The sequence below is a fragment of the Arvicola amphibius genome, chromosome 6, assembly GCF_903992535.2.
Source record: "Arvicola amphibius chromosome 6, mArvAmp1.2, whole genome shotgun sequence".
NCBI lineage: Eukaryota > Metazoa > Chordata > Mammalia > Rodentia > Cricetidae > Arvicola > Arvicola amphibius.
In genome coordinates this window covers 16372300-16394396 of record NC_052052.2, presented here as the reverse complement: position 1 = coordinate 16394396, position 22097 = coordinate 16372300, and the positions used below count along the sequence as shown (strand labels likewise).

At 40.2% G+C, this 22097-nt stretch overlaps 1 protein-coding gene across 3 annotated transcripts in view; it reads left to right on the top strand.

Moving 5' to 3' along the window:
• The first annotated feature begins 1095 nt into the window (after window positions 1–1095).
• The window catches only part of Hnrnpr (heterogeneous nuclear ribonucleoprotein R), a 35885-nt gene continuing 14883 nt past the window's right edge, over window positions 1096–22097 (top strand). Inside the window, exons 1-6 of one of the 3 annotated variants that reach the window (XM_038333189.2) lie at window positions 1096–1233; window positions 4287–4455; window positions 6603–6721; window positions 7286–7393; window positions 10581–10694; window positions 20873–21049. In XM_038333189.2, the coding sequence (XP_038189117.1) occupies window positions 4299–4455; window positions 6603–6721; window positions 7286–7393; window positions 10581–10694; window positions 20873–21049 (675 nt within the window). In that variant the 5' untranslated portion in view covers window positions 1096–1233; window positions 4287–4298. The remainder of the gene's footprint in view (window positions 1234–4286; window positions 4456–6602; window positions 6722–7285; window positions 7394–10580; window positions 10695–20872; window positions 21050–22097) is intronic. The other 2 variants (XM_038333190.2, XM_038333191.2) reach the window with 2 other exon arrangements.

The window sequence follows — 22097 nt, the reverse complement described above, 5'->3', positions numbered from 1 at the left end:
AGATGTAGAGAAAATCAGAGTCGGATATCAAGCTCACAGCCGGAAGGCCTTCCACATTCAGCATTAACCCATTGAGGGTGGAGTCCTAGTGCCTGAAACACCTCCCATTAAAGGCCCCACCTCTCAACACTGCTACAGAGGCCATCAAGTTCGCCACACGTGCATTCTTCCAGATGTGCATTAAAAAACGCAGGGCTCGATGAACAATTTGGTTTATCGGGTTTGAGAAATGTATCGGGTTCCAGATACATTTGGAAGCAGATCCCTTGACCCTCACTGAGGTGGCAGTTGGGCTTGGGATAGGAGTGACAGGTGAGAGGTTTATGAATAACAGGAATTAGTCTCTTTGGAGGAACAAACGCTTTGCCTCCTGGTAGATCCAGTGCCCCACCTACTCTACGCTCCAAACTCTGGAGTCCTTGACTTCTGTTAACATGGCTCTTGAGTCCGATCCACTTTATTCTGTGTGGAAAGGAGCCAGGGAGAGAAACAAGCAGTTTTCCCGATCGTTCCAAGGGATGCTTTTCTACAGAAAAATCTCCAGCCAAACGATTCAAGACATCCTTCAGTTGTATTTCGATTAGAGAGCCAAGGTGATCTAGCGACGGAGCCGAGCGTGGAAAAGGGTGTGTTTGGGACCCACGCTATCCGCTCTGCTAGCAAGGCGTGAGGGAGGATAAGCAACTCCCGCGCCGGGTAGCAGCGCCATTGCAGAGCGTGGCCGCAAGGACCCGAGGGGGCGGGGCTCCGGAGGCGGCCACGCGGCGCGAGGCCTAGATTCTCGGCCTCGTAACCGTGCTAGACGAAGTGGGAGGAGCTTCGGCCACGCAAGGCCTGCAGCCCCGCAGCCTCGCCACTACCAGGGGCTCCCACCAACAGACCCCTTTGTGTGCATGCCCCCGCCCTGGAGGCGCCTCAGCCAGTGGCGCTGAGAATCCTCATTGGCTCAGCCCGACAGCCACTCCGATTGGCTCGCGGAGCCACCGGCATGGGGGGCCGCTCTCCCTTTCTCTTATTGGCCCGCTGAACTGCCCCTCACGCAACCTCCCGAGCTGATTGCTCGGCCGCACGGAGTCCCTGGAAGCAGTTCCGGGAAACCCCGCGTGCTGCCGGGATCGCGTCTCGGTCCATGAGGGGGGGGGAGGGGGTGGCGCGCGCGCCATTTCTAGTCGTTTTCAAAGCGCCTCGCGCTGATTCTCACGGGCCCGGCCGCCGGCCCCCCGCTCTGCCCTGGTGAGTCTCGCGCCGGCCCGTGGGGGGAGGGGCCGGGAGTCCCGGTCTGACCGGACTCGGCCGGGCCCGGGCTCGGCGACCTGGTCTGCAGTTTGGGTCTTTGCTCCGAGGCCCGAGGGTGGGGGTGGGGATGGGCCGGGGGCGGCTTCTGCTCGGGCCGACCGCGCAGCCGTGGGCCTGAGTCCTGCCGCGGCGCTTCCTCTCTCGCTCACCATCCTCAGCCCCTCCGGTGCCCAGTCCCTCGGTCCGCTGTCCTCCGCGCGGCCTGCCGGTCTCGCGGTGCTTTTCCCGCCTCCGCCCGCCGCTCTCGGCGGCCCGACCGGGCGAAGGGTTTCAGTCGTTTCCTTGACCCCAGCGCTTTCCCCCTAGGCCCGCAATCGGGCCTGGCCTGCATCTCGCCGGGCATCGAGTGGGATGTGTTGAGAACCGGGTCGCGCCCGAGGGGGTGGGGTGAGCCGAGGGCGGGGTGCAAATCCCAGGGTTACCTGAGCGGGGAGCAAACTTTTATGGGAGTCGGAGCGGAGGGGCCGAGGTATGGGGGAGTGCCTCCCACCCGATCCCCATCCTGCATGCTTGGAGCCTAGATTTGAAGGAAAAAATGACTACTAGAGGCCGTGACACTTGGTTTCGAGCGGCGCCTGAGCTAGGTAATTCTGAGAATGTCCTAGGCGCTCCAGATTGGAAAAGCGCTTCTTTTTCTTACACGGTAGTGACCATGTGGCCAGAATTTCAAGACGAGAGCCCAGGGGTACTTGAAAGGGTCAGTCCCTTCTTGTTAACCGGCTTGAGATACTTTTTCCTCCTGCCCTTGGAATCAGTCGTAGTGATTAAGGGCTTGACACTACCGAGCTTTGAGATAACGGTTAGCTTTCGTTGGTTCTTTGAAAGCCCTTCTCTTTACATTTTGCTTAGAGATGCTCGCCAGAAGTCAGGGAGGAGCTAGTATTGACTTCCCAAGTCTCCCAGTGGCCCTTATAAATCCTACTTAAATGGCTTTATTTATTTTTTTTCCAAAAAAAGTTTTAGGTCAAAGATTCCAGTCACGTTAGTATATTTGCTGCATCCAGAAATATGGTTTGGCTGTGTGGCATTGTGTTGAATTGACATGAGTTTTAAATGGTCTCATAATATAAGTCTTTTAAATGAGCACTTGAGGTTTGAGGTTTTCTTTTTGTCTTGTTCTGAAGGTTTTATTTTCTGAAGTCTATTTTACCTTTTTTGGGTTAAAGTTGACAAAATGGAAATTTTAAAACAATTTCAATATCAGTGATAGTCATAAATATGTCTTGTGCTTAATACATATAACTTGTCATTTTGCTTCACGCATACTTTAAAAAAAAAACCCACTTCACCTTAACAGATACTCATTGAACTTCTCCGTTAATTTGCTTCTCCTGTAACAGTATTCACAGGTGCAGTGCTGTGATGGTCTTGTGGTAGAACTTTTGAGTTGTCTTACTGTAGTGTTTGGGAGGGGATGGGAAAACACAACTATATGTTCACAAAAAGATTGGGGATTTTAGAATACTTCTTAGAGGACTAGGTTGTACTAATTAGTAAATATGCTCATCTTATGTGCTAATAGTTTCTTGTGCCGCCAGTTTTGGATGTTTCCATTTTTTTGCTAGTTTATCAGAATTTGAGGCTTTCCTTGAGATTCAAACTTTGTTGACTACAGTCGGCGTCTCTGTAGACGTGAGAGGGCTAGAGAGAGTTTCCTGATGTTGGGAAGTCATGCAGTTCAGGTCATTCTCAGAGTAACTCCGTTCACATTTTCCTTCCTGCTGTTGCCTCCCTGCTCTCTTCGGCTTTCTTCTCGCATTAACTTCAACTAAATATCAGTGGTCGTTCAAGTGAAGAGTTGTTTTACATCAAGAAACAGCACCTGGTGCATTTGCATAGTGTTTGATGAGTAATCTGGAAGTGATTGGTTATTTTAGGAGTTAGTGCTTTTAGGTGACTTGTATTTTCTTCTTAGCTGGCTATCTTGAGTTTCTTTAAGAAAAGTAGGCATTTTCTTGAGACCCACCTTCATCATGCCTTTATTTCAGTATTGCCGCAATATCTTTATTGTGCCACCAGTTATCTTCATCACATTATAATTTCACCACAAACAAACACTTAAATTCCCTGACTCTGAGGTAGTATAGACTGGCCTTGTATGCTTTTGTGATTATTTACTCTCTCTTCAGGGAATTAGTCCATTTCAGCATTATATACAGGCTGAACATACAAAATGATTTTGGTAGGTTAATCTGAGAAATCTGGCTGAAGTTTATGCCAATTAGATAGTGTTTGTGAAGTTTTTTGGAAGTTGTCCATTCAGCATTTTTTGCAGCTTTCTTTCACTGACAAGAAAAATTCAGTTTATACTCCTGATTTTTTCTTTAAGCAAAAAGCAACCTCAACTTATTTTTATGTAGACTTTAAACAATGGCTTAGCTTTCAAAGTTGGTCATTTTTTCTTTTAAATCTGTGAATGGGAATAGTAAATTAATCTTAGAACAAAATTAATGTGAAAGTTGTGTTTTTGTTTTTTTTAAGTTAGGTGGAGAGAATCCAAGCCACCAGCTCGTTGAACTAGATACAACATGGATTTATTTCATAGCTATGTTGTTTCTGAAGCAGAGCTAGGAAAAATGGAAAGTTCTTAAACCTTGACTAAGTGATGTGTGGGTATTCATTCTGCTTTAAACCAAACTTTAGAAATCTGTAAGCTGAGGGGCTTTTAGGATTTTGTGGTGGTTTGTTGATCTGCTCCCCAGAACACAATGGCTGCTTTTGTTACTCAGCAATTGTACCTTCAGTAAATTCAAGCCCTTTTAACCCAGAGTACATGAAGTTGCTTAAGAATCTAATACTTCCATGTACATTTTCTATAGTTTCACAAGATTATTATTGAAAATTTAGATCAGATGCTCACAAAAGGCATAAAATATTCTGGATAGTTGTTATTAGCAGCATGTGTACAAATTAGTACAGATAAGTCATGCATTGTCCTACAAACTAGTTATTTCTGGCTTAATGTAATATAGCTCCTGAATTTTTTCCAGCAGCATAATAAAATGGCTAATCAGGTGAATGGTAATGCGGTACAGTTAAAAGAAGAGGAAGAACCAATGGATACTTCCAGTGTAACTCACACAGAACACTACAAGACACTGATAGAGGCAGGCCTCCCACAGAAGGTGGCAGAAAGACTTGATGAAATATTTCAGACAGGTATAATATGCATTTCTTGTTTCTGACTGGTTATGAAAGTGAGGGCAAACCACGTTGAATTTTACAGATTTTTAAGGTTAAATAATGCTTACTGTTTCTGATCTGTGTAGAGCTGAATATACTTTCCCTTCATTGAGGGCATATTGGGTTTGACTTTGATATTCCTATTTCATTATTTTGAAGCCTTCTTAGTGTTGAATATGCAGTCTTAGTTGTTTCAGAACAGAACACCAATTTGTCTTAGATTTACTACCAATTAAAATGTATGTTTCAGCATACCAAATTTTGCATTTCCCCCTTAACCTAAATCAGTCATCATTTTGCTTTTACTTTTCTACTTTTAGCTTTTTAAAAGTGACTGTTAAATCAGCTTAGGTCTGATTAGGTGGCATAATAAGAGGAATAGTTAGACTGTACTGTCTGAAACGATAATATATGTCAGACTCCTTGAGAGTTTGTGGCCTGTCTAGTTTCTAATAGACAGAAATTCACATCTCTCAGTAATCTGGAAGTGTTTGGTTTGTAACAGCTGTTTTTTTTTTCTTAATGTGTAAGTCCCATGCTCAAGTGCTTAAGCAAATTTGAACATCTTAATTTGGTTGGTTGTAAGTGGTTTGAAGTTTTAAAGAGGGAGAGAAATATTTACCCTTAGGGAATGGTGTTCGTAAATAAATGTGTCCTCCTTTGGGGCCATAGATGGAAACTTTCTTCCTCTGTGTTTGTGTGCCTATTCAGATCAGGAGAGAGGATTGAATTGTTTCTCTTAGACATAAGTCTCAAATACAGTAGGCAAATAGCTGTGCTTTTTTTTCTTAAAATATTTTAAATCTCACAGCTGAGATTTAATTTTAGATACTAAAATGGCTTATAAAATGACTCCTGAGTGATGGTCCCATTTGAAAACCAGTTCTCAGGAACTTTCTGTGACATTCTGCCCTAGAGAACTGGCAGTGATCTGCTTAGAGATGCTCCCTGTATAGTGTTTTGTTACTGCTAAGAGGCTGATGGTTTGGGTGTAGGATTGGATTGACAGGATGGATTGATGATTGTCCTGAGTTGTGGCTTTGGGTGGTGGTATGAAATGTTCCAATAAGTCACTTAGCCATGCTCATTTTGAGCTTTTAAAACATGACATGGCAACGTTTTTAAGCAATAACTTTGCAAGTGGCATCACATTTATTTTCAATATATTTGCTGTATGAAATAAAGTTCTTTTTGGCTTTTCCAGAATAGGATCACTTTTGGTGTTGGTTCATATGGACTTGGGGAAGGGGCTGTTAATCTTTCAAATATTTCTATTTTACATTGGATCAATTCTGAAAAGGTGCCTTATGTATTAAGTTATTTTAAACATAGATATTCTGTTTGTAGTTAAAAAGACTACATATATAGAATGCAGCACATATATTCTGCATACTTTATTTAAAAATCTAACATTTTTACTGACATTTGAAAGAAATGGTCATTATTGACAGTGTTGTGAATGCCACAGTATCTTTTAAGTCTTGGCTTGTTATTTCAGAAGAGAAAAAGACTGCCATAAATACGACATTCAGAGCTGATTTAGCAAGCTGCACTTGCATTTTTAGAATCATTGAAAATTATGCCTTTCCACATTCTGACTGCAGCAAAGTAGATGCTTGGATAAATACATTTTAATTTATTATTGGTGCTAAGGAGGGAAAACCTTTGACACTTTTTGGAGTGGAAAGAATTAAGTAAAATTGGTTCTCATATTTTCTCCTATCTCTTCCATGGTAAACAATTAAAACAACCTGTGATTTGAATATTTATTCTTGAGAAATACAGTGTATTCTTGCCACTCTAATATAAACCAGAATTTCTTAAATGAATGGTTCATCTTTAGTGCAGTATGTGTATCAGACTTTCAGAACTTACTGTTGCTTGGAGAGTTGGAAACTTTTTAGGATCTTGAGTGTTTTTTTTTTTTTAGTTAAAATTCATGCTTATAGTTGACATTTTATGTTTGGTTTTTGTATTTTCTATATCTTATTTGTATAACTATATATGCATATAGTTAAATGAGAATGTAGTTTGTAAGAGATGAATGTAACAACTCTCACTAGGACAGTTTAGCTTGCCTCTTTTCTTGCAATAATGTTAACCCTTTTCAATTTGATTTTTAGGGTTGGTAGCTTATGTCGATCTTGATGAAAGAGCAATTGATGCTCTCAGGGAGTTTAATGAAGAAGGAGCTCTGTCTGTACTACAGCAGTTCAAGGAAAGTGACTTATCTCATGTTCAGGTAAGGTCAGTACTAGCAAATGCCTCTGAGCAGTTTATAGTCTGCAGCTTTTGAACTGTGATAGTCCTGTTTTTGCTGTGGGGAAATGGTCTTTTTGTGTGTATGACTATCTCTCCTTTGAAAAACTTAAGGAAAAAAAAATCTGTGTCAGAGTTTCAGAAGCATAAGCACAAAGCAAAAGTCTTCTCCACCTTTTATACAGTAAGTTCCTTCAAAAGCTTAACCCATGGTTTGATTATTGTTATTATTAAGATTTATAAGTTTGAATTACTTACATTAAAAAATATTCTTTGGGTTATTTGATCTATTTTTGTGTGAGAAATACTTTTAGACATCTTGGAAAGATAATCCAGCTTCAATTAAATATTAATAAATGGAAGACGTTTTTCCCCCCTCCAGTTGTGAAGGTAAGCTCCCTGAGGCTGTCTGTTCCTGTCTCTGGTACATAGTGACTACCATCAAAATATCTGTTGAATGAATGAAATGAAAATGAAATTTCATTGTGTATTTGACCCTTCAGAGATTCCTGGTAATTCTTCCTTTTGGATTGCTTGCATGTTTTAGAACAAAAGTGCATTTTTATGTGGAGTTATGAAGACCTACAGGCAGAGAGAAAAACAGGGCAGCAAGGTGCAGGAGTCCACAAAAGGGCCCGATGAGGCAAAGATCAAGGTAAACACGACTGGGGCGGGAGTTACAGTATTGGTACAAAGCTCTAATTCAGACCCTTCCTTCGTCTGACATAAATGCATGCTTTTACTTTCTTTATAAGCACTGTTTATATTTTGTTTGTTTGCTACAGGGTTCCATTATGCAGCTCAAGCTGGCATGGTACTCACTGTGTATCCCAGGCTGGTCCCAAATTCATGGAGATCCTGCCTCAGCCTCCTGAGTGTTGAAGTGAAAGACCTGAATTGAACAAGTCTGGGACTTTTTCCCTTGGGAAAAGCTGTTGTGTACTAACTTTCTTTTTAAATTTTCCCTGACCTCAGTTTATTTGTAAATGGTAAAGGTTGTGCTTACCCCCTAGAGTAGTGAAGATTAAGTGAATTCATATGTAAAGTGTCCACCCTCTCCAGTCATTATTATTTAGATAAACTGCTTTGAAAGACAAACGGGCTTTTCCTGAAAAGACCTAGTAAATGGGTAGAGATTACTCCCCAACCCCAGCCTTGGGGATCTGACCCAGTGCTTCATACATGCTAAGCAAGTGCTTGATCCTGGGCTGGACTCCCAGATTTAATTTGAATGGTATTGAATGTTGGAGTTGTTTGTTATGGTGGCTTATGTTTAGGTATAACTAATTTTGTAATGTGCCTTTACACTTTTCTCCACCATTTGTAAAGTGACCTAGTCCCATTCCTTTAAAAATTTCAAACTAATGCCAGTCAGCCTGGTCTACAAGAGCTAGCTCCAGAACAGGCTCCAAAGCTACAGAGAAACCCTGTCTTGAAAAACAAAACAAAAAAACAAAACAAAACAAAAAAAAAACAAACTCCCAAAATTCAAACTACTGTATAAAAACTCTGGTTGACCCCTTAAAGACTCAAAGATCCCAGCCCTTAAAGTTTTTTGTTTTTTTTTTTTTTTTTTTTTTTCCGAGACAGAGTTTCCCTGTAGTTTCTAGAGCCTGTCTGGAACTAGCTCTTGTAGACCAGGTTGGCCTCGAACTCAGAGATCCGCCTGCCTCTGCCTCCCGAGTGCTGGGATTAAAGGCGTGCGCCACCACCGCCCGGCCTCCTTAAAGATTTTTACTTTCAGAGTACCCCCTCTGTTTTGCTGAGGGTCTCTCTCTCTCTCTCTCTCTCTCTCTCTCTCTCTCTCTCTCTCTCTCTGTGTGTGTGTGTGTGTATCTTTTTCTTCATCCCTAATTAAAGCCTTTCTTTAACCGCCTTCAATTTTGGTTTGAGGTAGTTAACAATTTGCATTTACTAACTAGCTGATTGGCTGGCTATTTGTCTTTAGTGATGGGTATACTATAGAAATAATATGTGTATATTTTGTCTTAGTTAAGAATATCTATTGTTGTGATAATACTATGACCAAAAGCAATTTGGGAAGGAAAACGTTTATTTCATCACAGTCTATCACTGAGGGAAGTCAGAGCAGAAACTCAAGGCAGGAACCTGGAGGCAGGAACTGATGCAGAGTCTGTTGAAGAACCTTACTTACTGCCTTCCTTCCCATAGTTTGCCCATTTTGCTTTTTTATACACCCTGGGACCACCTGTCTAGGGGTGGCATTGCCTTTGTGTGTTGAGCCCTCGTATATCAATCATTAATTAAGAAAATACCCCATAGACTTGCCAGGCAGTTTTATGGAGGAGTTTTTATTAATTAAGATTCCTTCCTAAGCCGGGCGGTGGTGGTGCACGCCTTTAATCCCAGCACTCGGGAGGCAGAGGCAGGCGGATCTCTGTGAGTTCGAGACCAGCCTGGTCTACAAGAGCTAGTTCCAGGACAGGCTCCAAAGCCGCAGAGAAACCCTGTCTCGAAAAACCAAAAAAAAAAAAAAAAAAAGATTCCTTCCTAGATATGTCTAGTTTGTATCAAGTTGACAATCCAACCAGTACAATTGCTAATTTGTATGTTATTTGTATAACATGTATACTTGGTTGTATTTGATATTACATGTATATTTGTGTTTAAAAGCTTTGAATCAAAGGTAGAAAAATGAAAGATCCAAGACATCCATCCTTGTGGAATCCCAGGGTTAACTAAACCTAATGCACGCAAATCTGGTGTTGCTTTGTATAATTAGAAACCTAACATGCAAAACTTCTCTTTCTTGGTAGATTGCATATTTGTTTGCCAATAAAAGATGTTTTATATGCCTTTCATATGAATGCTACCTACAGTGCATGCTTTTTGAGGACAAGGGCATATTTTCTATGACATAACTGTTAATAAGATAGGACGATAATCAAGAAATAATAAGGTTTCTTCTTTTGAAATCTGACTATATTTGGTAGTTGCCGGATTTAGAGTATACCTTAAGAATGTCCAGTTTTTCTGGACTTCGTTATAGTAAGAATATGCAACAAATAAATGGAACTGGAGTTAAGGACAGTTATGAGCCTCCATGTATGTGCTGGGAATCAAACTTAGGTCTTCTGCAAGAGCCATAGATGCTTCTTATTTCAAAGCCATATCTCCGGCCACCCCCTTTTAGATATTTTATTGTTTTTAATTATATGTATACGTGTGTATTTGAGTATAGGTTTATGCATATGACTACAGTGTCCATGGAGGCCAGGAGAGGGTATTGGGCCCCTGAACCTAAGTTACAGTTAGTTTATTATGAGATAGTTCACAAGATTGCTGGGAACTAATCTGTGATCCTCTGCAAGACCAGTAAACTCTTTTAATTGCTAATCTGTGCTTGCTTTTTGCTTTTATTTGAGACATAGTATCTCTGTTTAGCTCTGACAGTCCTGAGTGCTTGGATTAAAGGCATGCATCACTATAGGCCTCATCGCAGGTTTTTATGTGATGCTGGGGATAGATCCTAGGGCTTCAAGCTAGCTAGATAAATACCTTTATTAACTGAGTTATATTTTCAGGTGCCTCCTTTTAATCTCACCATAAAATACATTTTAAAAAATTTATTTAACTTTATTTTATGTGCATTGGTATGAAGGTATCAGATCCCCTGGAGTTGTGAGCTGCCATGTGGGTTCTGGGAATTGAACCCAGGTCCTCTGGAAGAACTGCCAGTGCTCTTAACCCACTGAGTCATCTCTCCAACCCCCATAAAATACATTTAATAAGATGCTATAGTAACTTCAAAAAGATTATTATACTGATTTGTGTGTGTTTATATTTTCAAGTATAACAGATGTGTAATTAATTATGTTTAGGCCTTGCTTGAGAGGACTGGTTATACTCTGGATGTAACCACAGGACAAAGGAAGTATGGTGGTCCTCCACCAGACAGTGTGTACTCAGGTGTGCAACCTGGAATTGGAACAGAGGTATGTCTTACCCTTTTGCCAAAATTCTTTCCAGTGCATTAACTGTATTATGTAGTGTATGATGGGGGTAAAGTACTTTATTCTTTCCAAAGTTATATTTGGTGCTATCTATATACACTTTGTGCCATTGTTACAAAGGTTAATTTTTTTTCCTTTTTGGTTTTTTGAGACAGGGTTTCTCTGTGTAGCCCTGGCTGTCCTGGAACTCACTCTGTAGACCAGGCTGGCTTCGAACTTACAGAGATCCACCTGCCTCTGCCACCAGAGTGCTGGGAGTAAAAGCATGCGCCACCACTGCCTGTTTGTTGCAAGGATAATCTTGGTGTAGATATCTCAATACTTTTTTTGTTTTTGTTTTTTTGAGATAGGGTTTCCTCTGTGTAATAGTTCTGACTGTCCTGGAACTTGCTTTGTAGACTATGCTGTCCTTGAGCTAACAAAGATCAGTCCACCTCCTTAGTGCTGGGATTAAAGTGCAAAAAGAAATACAGAATTGGAGCTACTGCTAAAGGGAGAAGCCGTTATCTAGTTGTCTCTCGATTTACCTACCTACCTATCTACCTACCTATCTACCTACCTACCTATTTCCCTCTCTCCCTCTCCCTGCGGTTTTTCGTGTTTGTTTGTTTTTTTGCCTTATTTTTTTGGGGGGTGGGTGTGCTAAGAATTTGAGTTTGGGGCCTCATGCATTCTGAACAAGTGTTCTATTATTGTGTTATGCCCTTGACTCAGACCTTTTATTTGAAATGGTATTTTTTTTCTCTTATTTTTTTCTGAGACGGGGTTTCTCTTTGGCTGGCCTCGAACTCACAGAGATCCGCCTTCCTTTGCCTCCTGAGTGCTGGGATTAAAGCGTGCACCACCACTGCTCAGCTAAATAGTAACTCTTGACTTTTGTGAAAGTTTCTTGCTCATACTGCTGGAGTTCTGGGGTGACAAGTTTACTGCACACAGGTTTATGTAATGCTGAGCATCTAACCCAGAGTTCTTGTGTGCTCGATAGACAAGTACCCTACTCATTAGGTTCCTTCTACATCCTATAGCCCTATTTCCCCATATGCCTTTTATTGTAGCATTCTCTGATCTTTTAAATGGAGAAACTAGGCGATAAAATAACCTGTTATAGCAGGGACTTTTTTGGATTTGATGTCTCCATTTGTCTATTTTTAGTATTTAGCATAGAGTCAGGAACACAGTGCATACAGTATTTGATGAAAGTTTGTGTGTGTGTGTGTGTGTGTGTGTGTGTGATAGAATCTCATTGGGGTGTGGGTATGATGTAGGATATGAGTGTGAGAGTATAGTTGTGTGAAGGATGGAAGTCAGAGAACTGCTTTTGGGAGCCCGTTCCTTCTGTCAATTCTGGGGACTGAACTCAGATCATCAGGCTTGTTTAACAAGTGACTTAACTCTCTGAGGTATTTGCTGGACTTGAACTTGCTGTCTAGCCTCTCAGGGGCTGGGATTACAGCCATGTGCTACATTCTCTTGCTTGTAGAAGTCTCTTAAATAACATGATAGAGGTGAGGAGGATAAGGGTAACTTAGATAGTCCCGGTGTCTGCTCATTATTTGGGGAGTATCATTGTTAGACATTAGAGTTAAGTGTTAGGTTGTCTGTTAGAGACATAAGAAATTAAAAATTTACTCGGCCTCCCATATGGAGAATTTTTAAGGAGAGAGTGACATCTTTAGACTATTATAAATTGAATGGTCATAAAAGCTAATATATATATGTATATATACATATTATACATATATATATATAATTTATTATGTATACAATAGTTTCTCTGTGTGTATGCCTGCCGGCCAGAAGAGACCACCTCATTACAGAAGGTTGTGAGCCACAATGTGGTTGCTGGGAATTGAACTCAGGACCTTTGGAAGAACAGGCAATGCTCTTAACCTCTGAGCCATCTCTTCAGCCCCAAAAGCTAAAACTTTGATGACTTAAAGCAAAGATAATTTTTTTGTTTGTAAATGGATAAGCAAAGATGACTGTAGTTAGCATTACTTTAAAGAAAAAAAAGTGTGTGTGTTTGATGTGTAGATGTATGTGTGGAGATTAGAGGACAGTTTGTAGAGTTGGTTCTTTCTACCCTGATGTGGGTTTAAGGATTGGATTTAGGTCACTAGGCTTATGTAGGAAGTACCTTTACTGGCTGAGCCATTTCACTGCCACAGTATCATTTATTTATTTGTTTGTTTGTTTGGTTTTTTTTTTTTTTTCAGGTTTTCGAGACAAGGTTTCTTTGTGTAGCTTTGGAGTCTGTCCTGAAACTCACTCTGTACACCAGGCTGGTCTTGAACTCACAGAGATCCACCTGCCTCTGCCTCCCGAGTGCTGGGATTAAAGGCGTGCGCCACCACCGCCTGGCTCACAGTATCAATTTTAAGGTCTGTGTATGGTCATTGCCTTTTGTTCTTTGACATTCGTTATCATGTTACAATAGTTAATATTCTGTTTCTTAATGTTTACTATTAAAAGGGATTCTAAGCATTTTTCAGTTTAGAAACACTAGAACCATCTATGTATTATTAGTTTGTGGCTGTTTTAAAATCATAGAATGTGGCTTGTAAGAAGACTCAGTGGGTTAAGATGCTAATTGCCATACCTAATCCCCAGGACACAAGATGGAAAGAGAGAACCAACTCCTGAAAGTTGTCTTCTGACATTAACATGTGTGTCTTGGTGTGTACTCTTATCCCCAATATAAATATAATAAAAGAAAAAATTATGTGATTATCAGTAGGGTTGGAATTGGGACTCTGAACCATGTAGGTTCTTTACAGAAACATGAATCACCAATGAAACATAGGATACAAATAAGTAATATTTTGTTCTTTTTTCTCTTTTGACCTGTCATTAATAGCTTCTTTTCATCCTTTACCATTTTTTGGGGGGTGTGTGGTTTCAGGACGTTTTTCTAAGCAGTCCTGGCTGTTCTGGAATTTGCTTTGTAGATCAGGCTAGCATCTTACTCAGATTCTCTGCCTCCCTAGTTTTGGGTTTAAAGGCATGAGCAGCCACTGCCTGGCCCCATCCTTCACTTTTTAATAAATAATTTTGATTACATTTATGTATGCACATGTCATAGTACACATGTGGAGATATTAGAACAACTTGTGGGAGTTATTTCTTCTACCATGTGGGTCCTAGGAATGGAATTCAGGTTGTCAGTTTTTGCAGCAAGTGCCTCTACCTACTGAGCTTCTCACCACCCCCTACCCTTCATCTCTCTCTCTATTTTGAGACAGGGCCTCATACACACAGACAGGATATTGTATGCATAATAAATAAATAAATAAAAAAAACCCAAAGTGAGCCACTTGCCTCAAGAGCTGGGATTACAAATGTAAATTGCATTGCTAACCACACCAGCTCTAACCCTTTTTTTCCTTCTATTTTGAGATATGGTTTTGCCAACTGCCCAAACAGGCCTGGAACTTGAGGCTCTCCTGTCTCTAATTCTCAAGCAGCTTGGATTACAGACTTGAGCCACCAGGCCCAACTAAACCACATTTCGACATTGTTTTAAAAGTACATAAACAAACCAGGTGGTGGTGTTGTACACCTTTAATCTCAGCATTTGTAGGCAGGTGATGGTGGCGCCTGCATTTAAGAGGCAGAGGCAAGGGGATCTCTGTGAGTTCGAGGCCAGCCTGGTCTACAGAACGAGTGCCAGGACAGGCTCCAGAGAAACCCTGTCTCGAAAAACCAAGGGGGGGGGGCAGGGAGGGAGAAAGAGAGAGGGAGGGAGGGAGAAACAGAGAGGGAGGAAGGGAGAAACAGAGAGGGAGGGAGGGATGGAGGGGGAGGGGGGGAGAAAAGAAAGAACAAAAGAAAGAACTAGCAAAAGGTGAAGAATGGGGGCTAGGCACAGTAGTACACACCTTTGACCCCAGCAATTGGGAGGCAGAGGCAGGTTGATGGATCTCTGAGTTTGAGGCCAGCCTGGTTTACATAGTGAGTTTCAGGATAACTGGGATAACTAGGCCAGAAGAGGGCACCAGACGTCATTACAGATGGTTGTGAGCCACCATGTGGTTGCTGGGAATTGAACTCAGGACCTTTGGAAGAGCAGGCAATGCTCTTAACCACTGAGCCATTTCTCCAGCCCCCTCACTTTGGGTTTTGAGGCCAGCCAGGGCTACGTAGATCTGCTTCGAAAAACAAAAACAAAAACAAAAAAAAAATGGAGGGAGGGAGGAGATAATAGTCAGTGTTAGAGTCCTTACTTTATATGTTCAAGGCTTTAGGTTCTGTCCTAACATCACAAAGAGAGAGGTTGTGGCCCACTTATTTTGAACTCTTAGTATTTTTTCCCTGTTAGTTTTTTTTTTGTTTGTTTGTTTTTGTTTTTTTCGAGACAGGGTTTCCCTGTAGTTTCTAGAGCCTGTCCTGGAACTAGCTCTTGTAGACCAGGCTGGCCTCGAACTCAGAATTCCGCCTGCCTCTGCCTCCCGAGTGCTGGGATTAAAGGTGTGCGCCACCACCGCCCGGCTCCCTGTTAGTTTTAATATTCCTTTGCTTCTTTGTTTGAAGCAAGGGTCTCGTACCTCAGGCTGTGTTCACATTTGTTGTGTGGCTGAGACTGCATCAGCGTTTGTGGCTTAAGAGTTTGTTCTTAGCATTTGAATTTTCTTTTCTTGCTGAAATAAACTAAAGCCAAGCAGTGCTGGCGCATGCCTTAAATCCCAATACTCAGGAGGAAGAGGCAGGCGGATCTCTTGAGTCCGAGGCCAGCCTGGTCTACAGAGTGAGTTCTAGGACAGGCTCCAAAGCTCCATAGAGAAACCCTGTCTAGGAAAACAAAAACAGTTTTTTTTTCTTATAAACATATCTACAAGATGACTGGACTAAAAATGGAATCAACTGGTTCTTATTTTCCTCGTTTTTAAGGTTTCCTAAAACACCTCCAAGAGGGCAGGCAGCACAGTTTGAAAGTAGTCCTTAGTGTTATACCATTCAGTGTGCTTGTTGAGGCCAGAGGTTGAGGCTAGGTGCTTTCTCAGTTGCTTCCCACCATATATTTAAAAAAAGATGTGTTTAATGTGTATATGAGAGTGCTTACATGTGTGTAGAGGCATCAGTTCTTAGAACTGGAGGTGCAAAGTGTTGTGAGCTTCTGTTGTAGGGGCCAGGAATTGAACTTGGGTTCTTTGCAAGAACACCAAGTGCTTGTAACTATTGAGCCATCTGTTTGGCCTCTACATTTTAAAAATTTTGTTTGTATATGTGCTGTTGGGGAGGCTTGGGTGCCATGGCTTGCATTTCATAGTGTGCTTGTGGTCAGAGGACAACTACGTGGAGTTGGTTCTTTCTTACCTTTATGTGAATTCCAGAGATTGAACTCAGGTTGTTGGACTGAGTTATCTCACTGACTCTCTAATTTTTATTTTTTTATTTTTTGATTTTATTTTTAGTGCATTGGTGTTTTGCTTGCATGTATGTGTGCATGAGGGCATCGGAGTTATAGACAGCTATGAGCTGCCATGTGGGTGCTGGAAATTATTTTTATTTTATGTGCACTGGTGTTTTGTATGTGTGATGGTGTTGAATCTCTTTGGGCTAGGGTTCCAGACAGTTGTGAGCTGCCATGTAGATGCTGGGAATTAAACCTGGGTCCTCTGGAAGAACAGCCAATGTTAACCGCTGAGCCATCTCTAGTTCTGCTTTCCACATTTTTTGAGTCAGGGTCTCTCAGTGGGTAATGTGCTTGAGGCCAGCATTAGTCTCAAAGCTGGGCTTGCTGACAAATGTCCATACCTCAATACAGAGTGGGAGGCAGAGACCCCTAGGTCTCTTTAGTCCAGGCTGGCCTTGAACACAGAGAGATTCATCTGCCTTCTCTTCCTGAGTGCTGAGATTCAAGGCATGCCTAGCACCTTTTTTGTTTCTTCCTATGTCTATGTGTACTACCTGTGTGTGTCAGTTTGTAGAGGTCCTAGGTATTAGACACCCCCAGGATCTGGAGTTATAGGCAGTTGGTTCTTGGAATTGAACTTGGGTCCTCTTCAGGAGTACTATATGCCCTTTAACTTCAGCAGAAATATCCATCATTCTTGTACATTTCTCATTCTCAGGATAATGCTTAACAGTTTTTTAATGAGTACATACCTCTGGAAGTAGCTTATAGAAAGTGTTATCTAATGAGTTCAATTTTAATATTGCACCATTCTGAGGCACTGACCTCAGTTAAAACCAAAGAAATTTTAATGATGGCTGTAAGAAAACAGAAACAAATATTAGTGTAGGTTATCATGGCACATGACTAATCCCAAGGTGAATATTTGGGAGGTCAGGTCAGAGGATCAAGACTTTAGTCATAATGTAAATATCTGATCTTCAGGATATCTGATATGCGACCCCTGTGAAAGGGTCCCAGCCCATAGCCATGGTATTAGTTGGTTGTTTTTTTAGAAAGATTCAAAAGAAATGGTGGGGCATTCTTGATTTTTTTCTTAATGAAGTTTTTACAGAGCTTGTAGGTTTAAGAGACTTTTAAATATATGACTTTGAAAGCCTTACATTATGAATGGAGAGAAAATGTTTTTGCAGTAGTAAACTTCGAACTGGGGAATTGGCTCATGCCCAGCACAAGTTGAACTTTTACTAGTAGAGTGTAAATTGCTTGCTTTTCTTACCCTTTTTTGTAGTCTGATTTATTAACCAACTACTAAATTATTTCTTTTGAAATAATGCATTTTCATTTTAGTTTAGCTTAGTGAAACAAACTTATATGGTTCTAAAAATAATGGCACAAATGTTAAAGTAATGTAAATAAATACCTGATGTAGCAGTGCTGTATATATTTTCAGAATATTATTAAACATCATTTCATTATAATAATTGAAAGATACAGCAAAACTTGCTTTCACTTTCTAGAACCTCCCTCCTCTGATGCAGTGACCTCCATTTTCTGTGTATGTTAACTAGACCACATTCCCTACTTTTTGCTATACTTCTAACCTATATCAATATAATTTTAGAAATTCACAAATATAAATAATCCCATTAAAATGCTCTAAGGGCTAGAGAAATGGCTCGGTGGTTAATAGCAGTGACTTCTTCCAGAGGACCCAGGTTCAAATTTCAGCACCCACACAACAGCTCACAACTGTCTGTAACTAGTTCTAGGGGATCTGACACCCTGGCATCAATGCAGGTAACTAAAGTTAAATTATATAAAAAAGAAAATGCTCTAAGCATGGGTTAGAGATATACAGTTCTTATAGGGTACTTGGCTAGTATGTGTGAGGCTCTAGGTAATTCCTAGTATCCTCTCTTCCTTCAAATGGATTATAGGCTGAGAATGTAACTCTCAGTTGGTGCAGTGCTTGGCTGTGTGCATGGGACCTTGTGTTTAATGCACAGTAGTGCATAAAGCGAACATGGTGGTGCATGCTTGTAATTGCAGCACCAGGATAAAGAAAGAAGGATCAAAAGTTCAAAGCCGTCTTATTCTGCATATTGAGTTGAGGACCAGTCCCTGATATACATGAGATCCTGCCTTAAAAAAGAGGAAGAAGGCTGCATGATGCACACCTTTAATCCCAGTACTCGAGAGGCAGGCTTTTTTTTTTCTCTCGAGTTTGAGGTCAGCCTGATCTACAGAGGGAGCGCCAGGCTGAGGAGAGAGGAATTAGAGAGATAACTCTCAATAAAAACTGATCTTGTAGAGGACCCAGACTTGACTCCCACCACTGACATGGAAGCTCATTGTAACTCCAGTTCTAGTGAATCAAATGCCTTTTCCTGGGCTTTTTGGGTAGCAGATATATATGTGGACAAAACACTCATACATATATAACAGAAAAGGAATTTGTAGTTGGCAGATACAACGGCACAGGCATATGATCTCAACACTTTGGAGATGGAGGCAGAAGAATCAAGAATTCTAGATCATCCTTAGCTACATAGTGAGCATATAAGAGCTTATTTAGAAAAAGAATATGGATTTTCTGTATCATAGAAGTTGAACCTTGCATGTGTGGTTGCAAGATGAGGAAATTGGCTCACTAATTAGACTACTTGTTCTAAGTAACTAAAAGTATAGATTCGAATCAGTCACCCATTACAAGATTAAGCATCAGTTGTAGCTTGCCAGGATTGTCCTGTTAACCCTGAGTGAGCTTGTTCATACATTTAATTTTCTATCCAGTTATCAGTATGCTTCCCTTAGAATGTAAGTCACATTCTTTTTCTGCCCAACACACCTAGAAAAAAATTTAAACTTCTAGGCATGGTTTAACTTAATTTGACATTATTGTCTGACTTTCTACCACCCTTCACTGAAATTGACAGCAATAGCCTTTAGGCTGCTCTTTTTTCCTTCCTTCCTTTTTTTTTTTTTTTTAGAGACAGGGTCTCTCTGGGCAGTGATTAAATGTTAGGCAAGAATAAAGGATGTGCCACTAGGCATGACCATTAATATTAATTTTTTTGCTTTCTTACTTGCAGTGCTAGGGATTGAACCAAGGACCTGTCTTGTTCGAAGGAGACACTATCATTGAGCTATCTACCCAGTCCCAGTGATATTTTCCACATCTTTCTGAGTACTCTTTTTTTTTTTAAATATTATATATACAATATTCTGTCTGCGTGTATGCCTGTGTGCCAGAAGAGGGCACCAGACGTCATTACAGATGGTTGTGAGCCACCATGTGGTTGCTGGGAATTGAACTCAGGACCTTTGGAAGAGCAGGCAATGCTCTTAACCACTGAGCCATCTCTCCAGCCCCTTTCTGAGTACTCTTGTTTCTTTATTAGTTATTTATGCTTTGGTCACTGTTCAGAATTTAAAATATTGCTGTAGAGGAGTTTGTAGATAGCAAGTGTTTCATATTTGTGGCTTACAAATGTTACATCAAAAAATAGTTTTTGACCTGGGCATGCCAAGCACATCTTTAATACCCAAGAGGCAGAGGCAGGTGGATCTCTGAGTTGGAAACCATCCTGGCCTACAGAGAGAGTTCCAGGACAGTCAGGGCTACACAGAGAAACCTGTTTTGAAAAAAAAAAAAAGACAACAAAAAAATTGTTTCAATGTTGATGTTGGAGAAACTTCAAATTTTTGGTGTAAATGCTAACTTATTTTTACTTTAATGTTTTTGTTATTTTATAACTTAGCTTTGTAATTTTATTTTTTCTTTGTTTATAATTAAAGAAATAACATGACTTCTTTAAATGGTAAAAAAGGAATTTTTTCCTTACCTTACAATTAAGTGAGCTTGCCAAACAGGGTAGATATTTAGGAAGGTGGCTGAAGGAAGAGGGTTATTTAAGCACAAGAGTTGGGGCCTGGCCTGGACAACATAATGATGCCTCATTTTCAGATAATTTGCCTTATAAAGGAATAGACCAAAGACAATTTTTTTGGAAACTATTAAGGTTGCTTTTTAAATAATGACAATTTTAGTATTGATAAAACTCAACGAAAGCCTGGTCAATTTTGTATTAAATTATTATTTATGGAAATGATGAGTGTTAGTGGGGATGGCGGTTGCCTTTAATCCCAGCGCATGGGAATTAGAGGTAGTTGGATCGCTGTGAGTTCAAGGCCAGCCTGGTCTGTAGAGGGAGTTCCAGGACAGCCTGGGCTGTTACAACATTGTTTCAAAAAACAAACAAAATGAATGTTGTATTTCTATGTAGGCACAGACTAGCTTTTTCTTTATTCTTTCTTCTAAACAGTATCAAACTGTATAGACCAAGCTGGCCTGTAATTCACAGAGATCTTTGAAGTTATTAGTGCAGATTTTTGCAACTGTCAGTTTTCATTTTATTTATAGATTTAACTTCTGTTGATAACCTTAAGGCTTTTTTGTGTTTTATTTAATTATTGTTTTCGTTTTTCAAGACAAAGGTTATTCTGTATAACAGCTCTGGGTGTTCTGGAACTTGCTTTGTAGACCAGGCTGGCCTCTAATTCACAAAGATCCACCTGCCTCTGCCTCTCGGGTGCTGGGATTAAAGGGGTGTTCCAATACACCTACCTGACTTCAAGGTTATAGTAAAAGTTTATATTTACTCTAAGCTGACTGCCAGATTCAAATTATCCTTATCCTACCTTAAATACTTTAGCTTTTATCCCCTAGCAAGAGACAGAAATTCTGCCTCTGCCTCTAAATGAAATACTTATGTTGGGTTCTAACAAGGAAGTTTTATTTCAGGTCTTCGTAGGTAAAATCCCAAGAGACTTATATGAGGATGAGTTGGTACCCCTTTTTGAGAAGGCTGGTCCTATCTGGGATCTACGCCTCATGATGGATCCACTATCTGGTCAGAACAGAGGATATGCATTTATCACCTTCTGTGGGAAGGAAGCTGCCCAGGAAGCAGTTAAGCTGGTATGTGATCAAAACCCACTGTCCAAGTCCTTACTATCTGAGAAAATAAAATTCAGTTCACAAACATGCAGTTAACATGGTTTCATTTTTCTTTAGTTTCTGCTTTTAATTATCTTTATATTGACTGAGTTGGTATGTAATCTTTGCTTTATTTTTCCTGATTATAATTCTAAATTAACTAACAGATTGGTTAGTTGACTTAGCAATAAAAAAAAACTCAGCAGTTTTTTTTTATTTAGTATAAACCTAATTCAGATTTTTCTTTTAGATAAAAATGTCAGTTCTTGCTGTCAGACTTGGCTTGGTGCCAAGTATAATGGAGGCTAAGATGTTCTGCAGAACATAACTAGATGACAGTGACTTTTTTAGTACTTGGTTTAGGAAATAGTGTGAATCTGTTTTATTTGTGTCACAATCCCGCTATATCATTAAAAAGATTGTATTCTAAGTCTGTCCTCTTGCTGTGTAATAGCCCTTTACAGTTTTCTTTTTATCCAGGACTTGTTCCCATATTGTGCTTGTTAAAGCAGCAGTTAGTTTTGCAGGTGGCTTGTATTCTTACTGTATGAAGGTGATTCTCTCAGTGTGTTAAAGTAATAGTGTCCGTGTTCCAGACATCTGAGGGTGTATGCTATACGCTAGAGCAGTTCTTGCCCTTTTAGCACAGCTGTATCCTATCCACTAAATGCTTTGGTTTCATTAGTGAGGTCTGAATTCGTTCTTTCCTGGATTGACCCAGGTTTTAATTTTTCTGGTAGATTTTTCTCTTTAAATTTGTTTATTTGATATTAAGAAAATTTCAAGGCATTATTTTATCATTTTTGGTAGTATATGGGTGACTTTTAAATCATCTTTTTTAGTAAACTAATGAATGGTAAGTAATGTTAAAACATAAGAAACTAAAATTTAAGAATCCATCACTATAGTGAGTTTAAATAAAACATTTTTTTATTCATAAAGTTTTGAAAGTATTTTGGTAGTTTACAACTTTATTTAGAATTGAGGTTTGTATACAGTGTGAAACTCAAGGGTTTTTTTAAGCATTGAA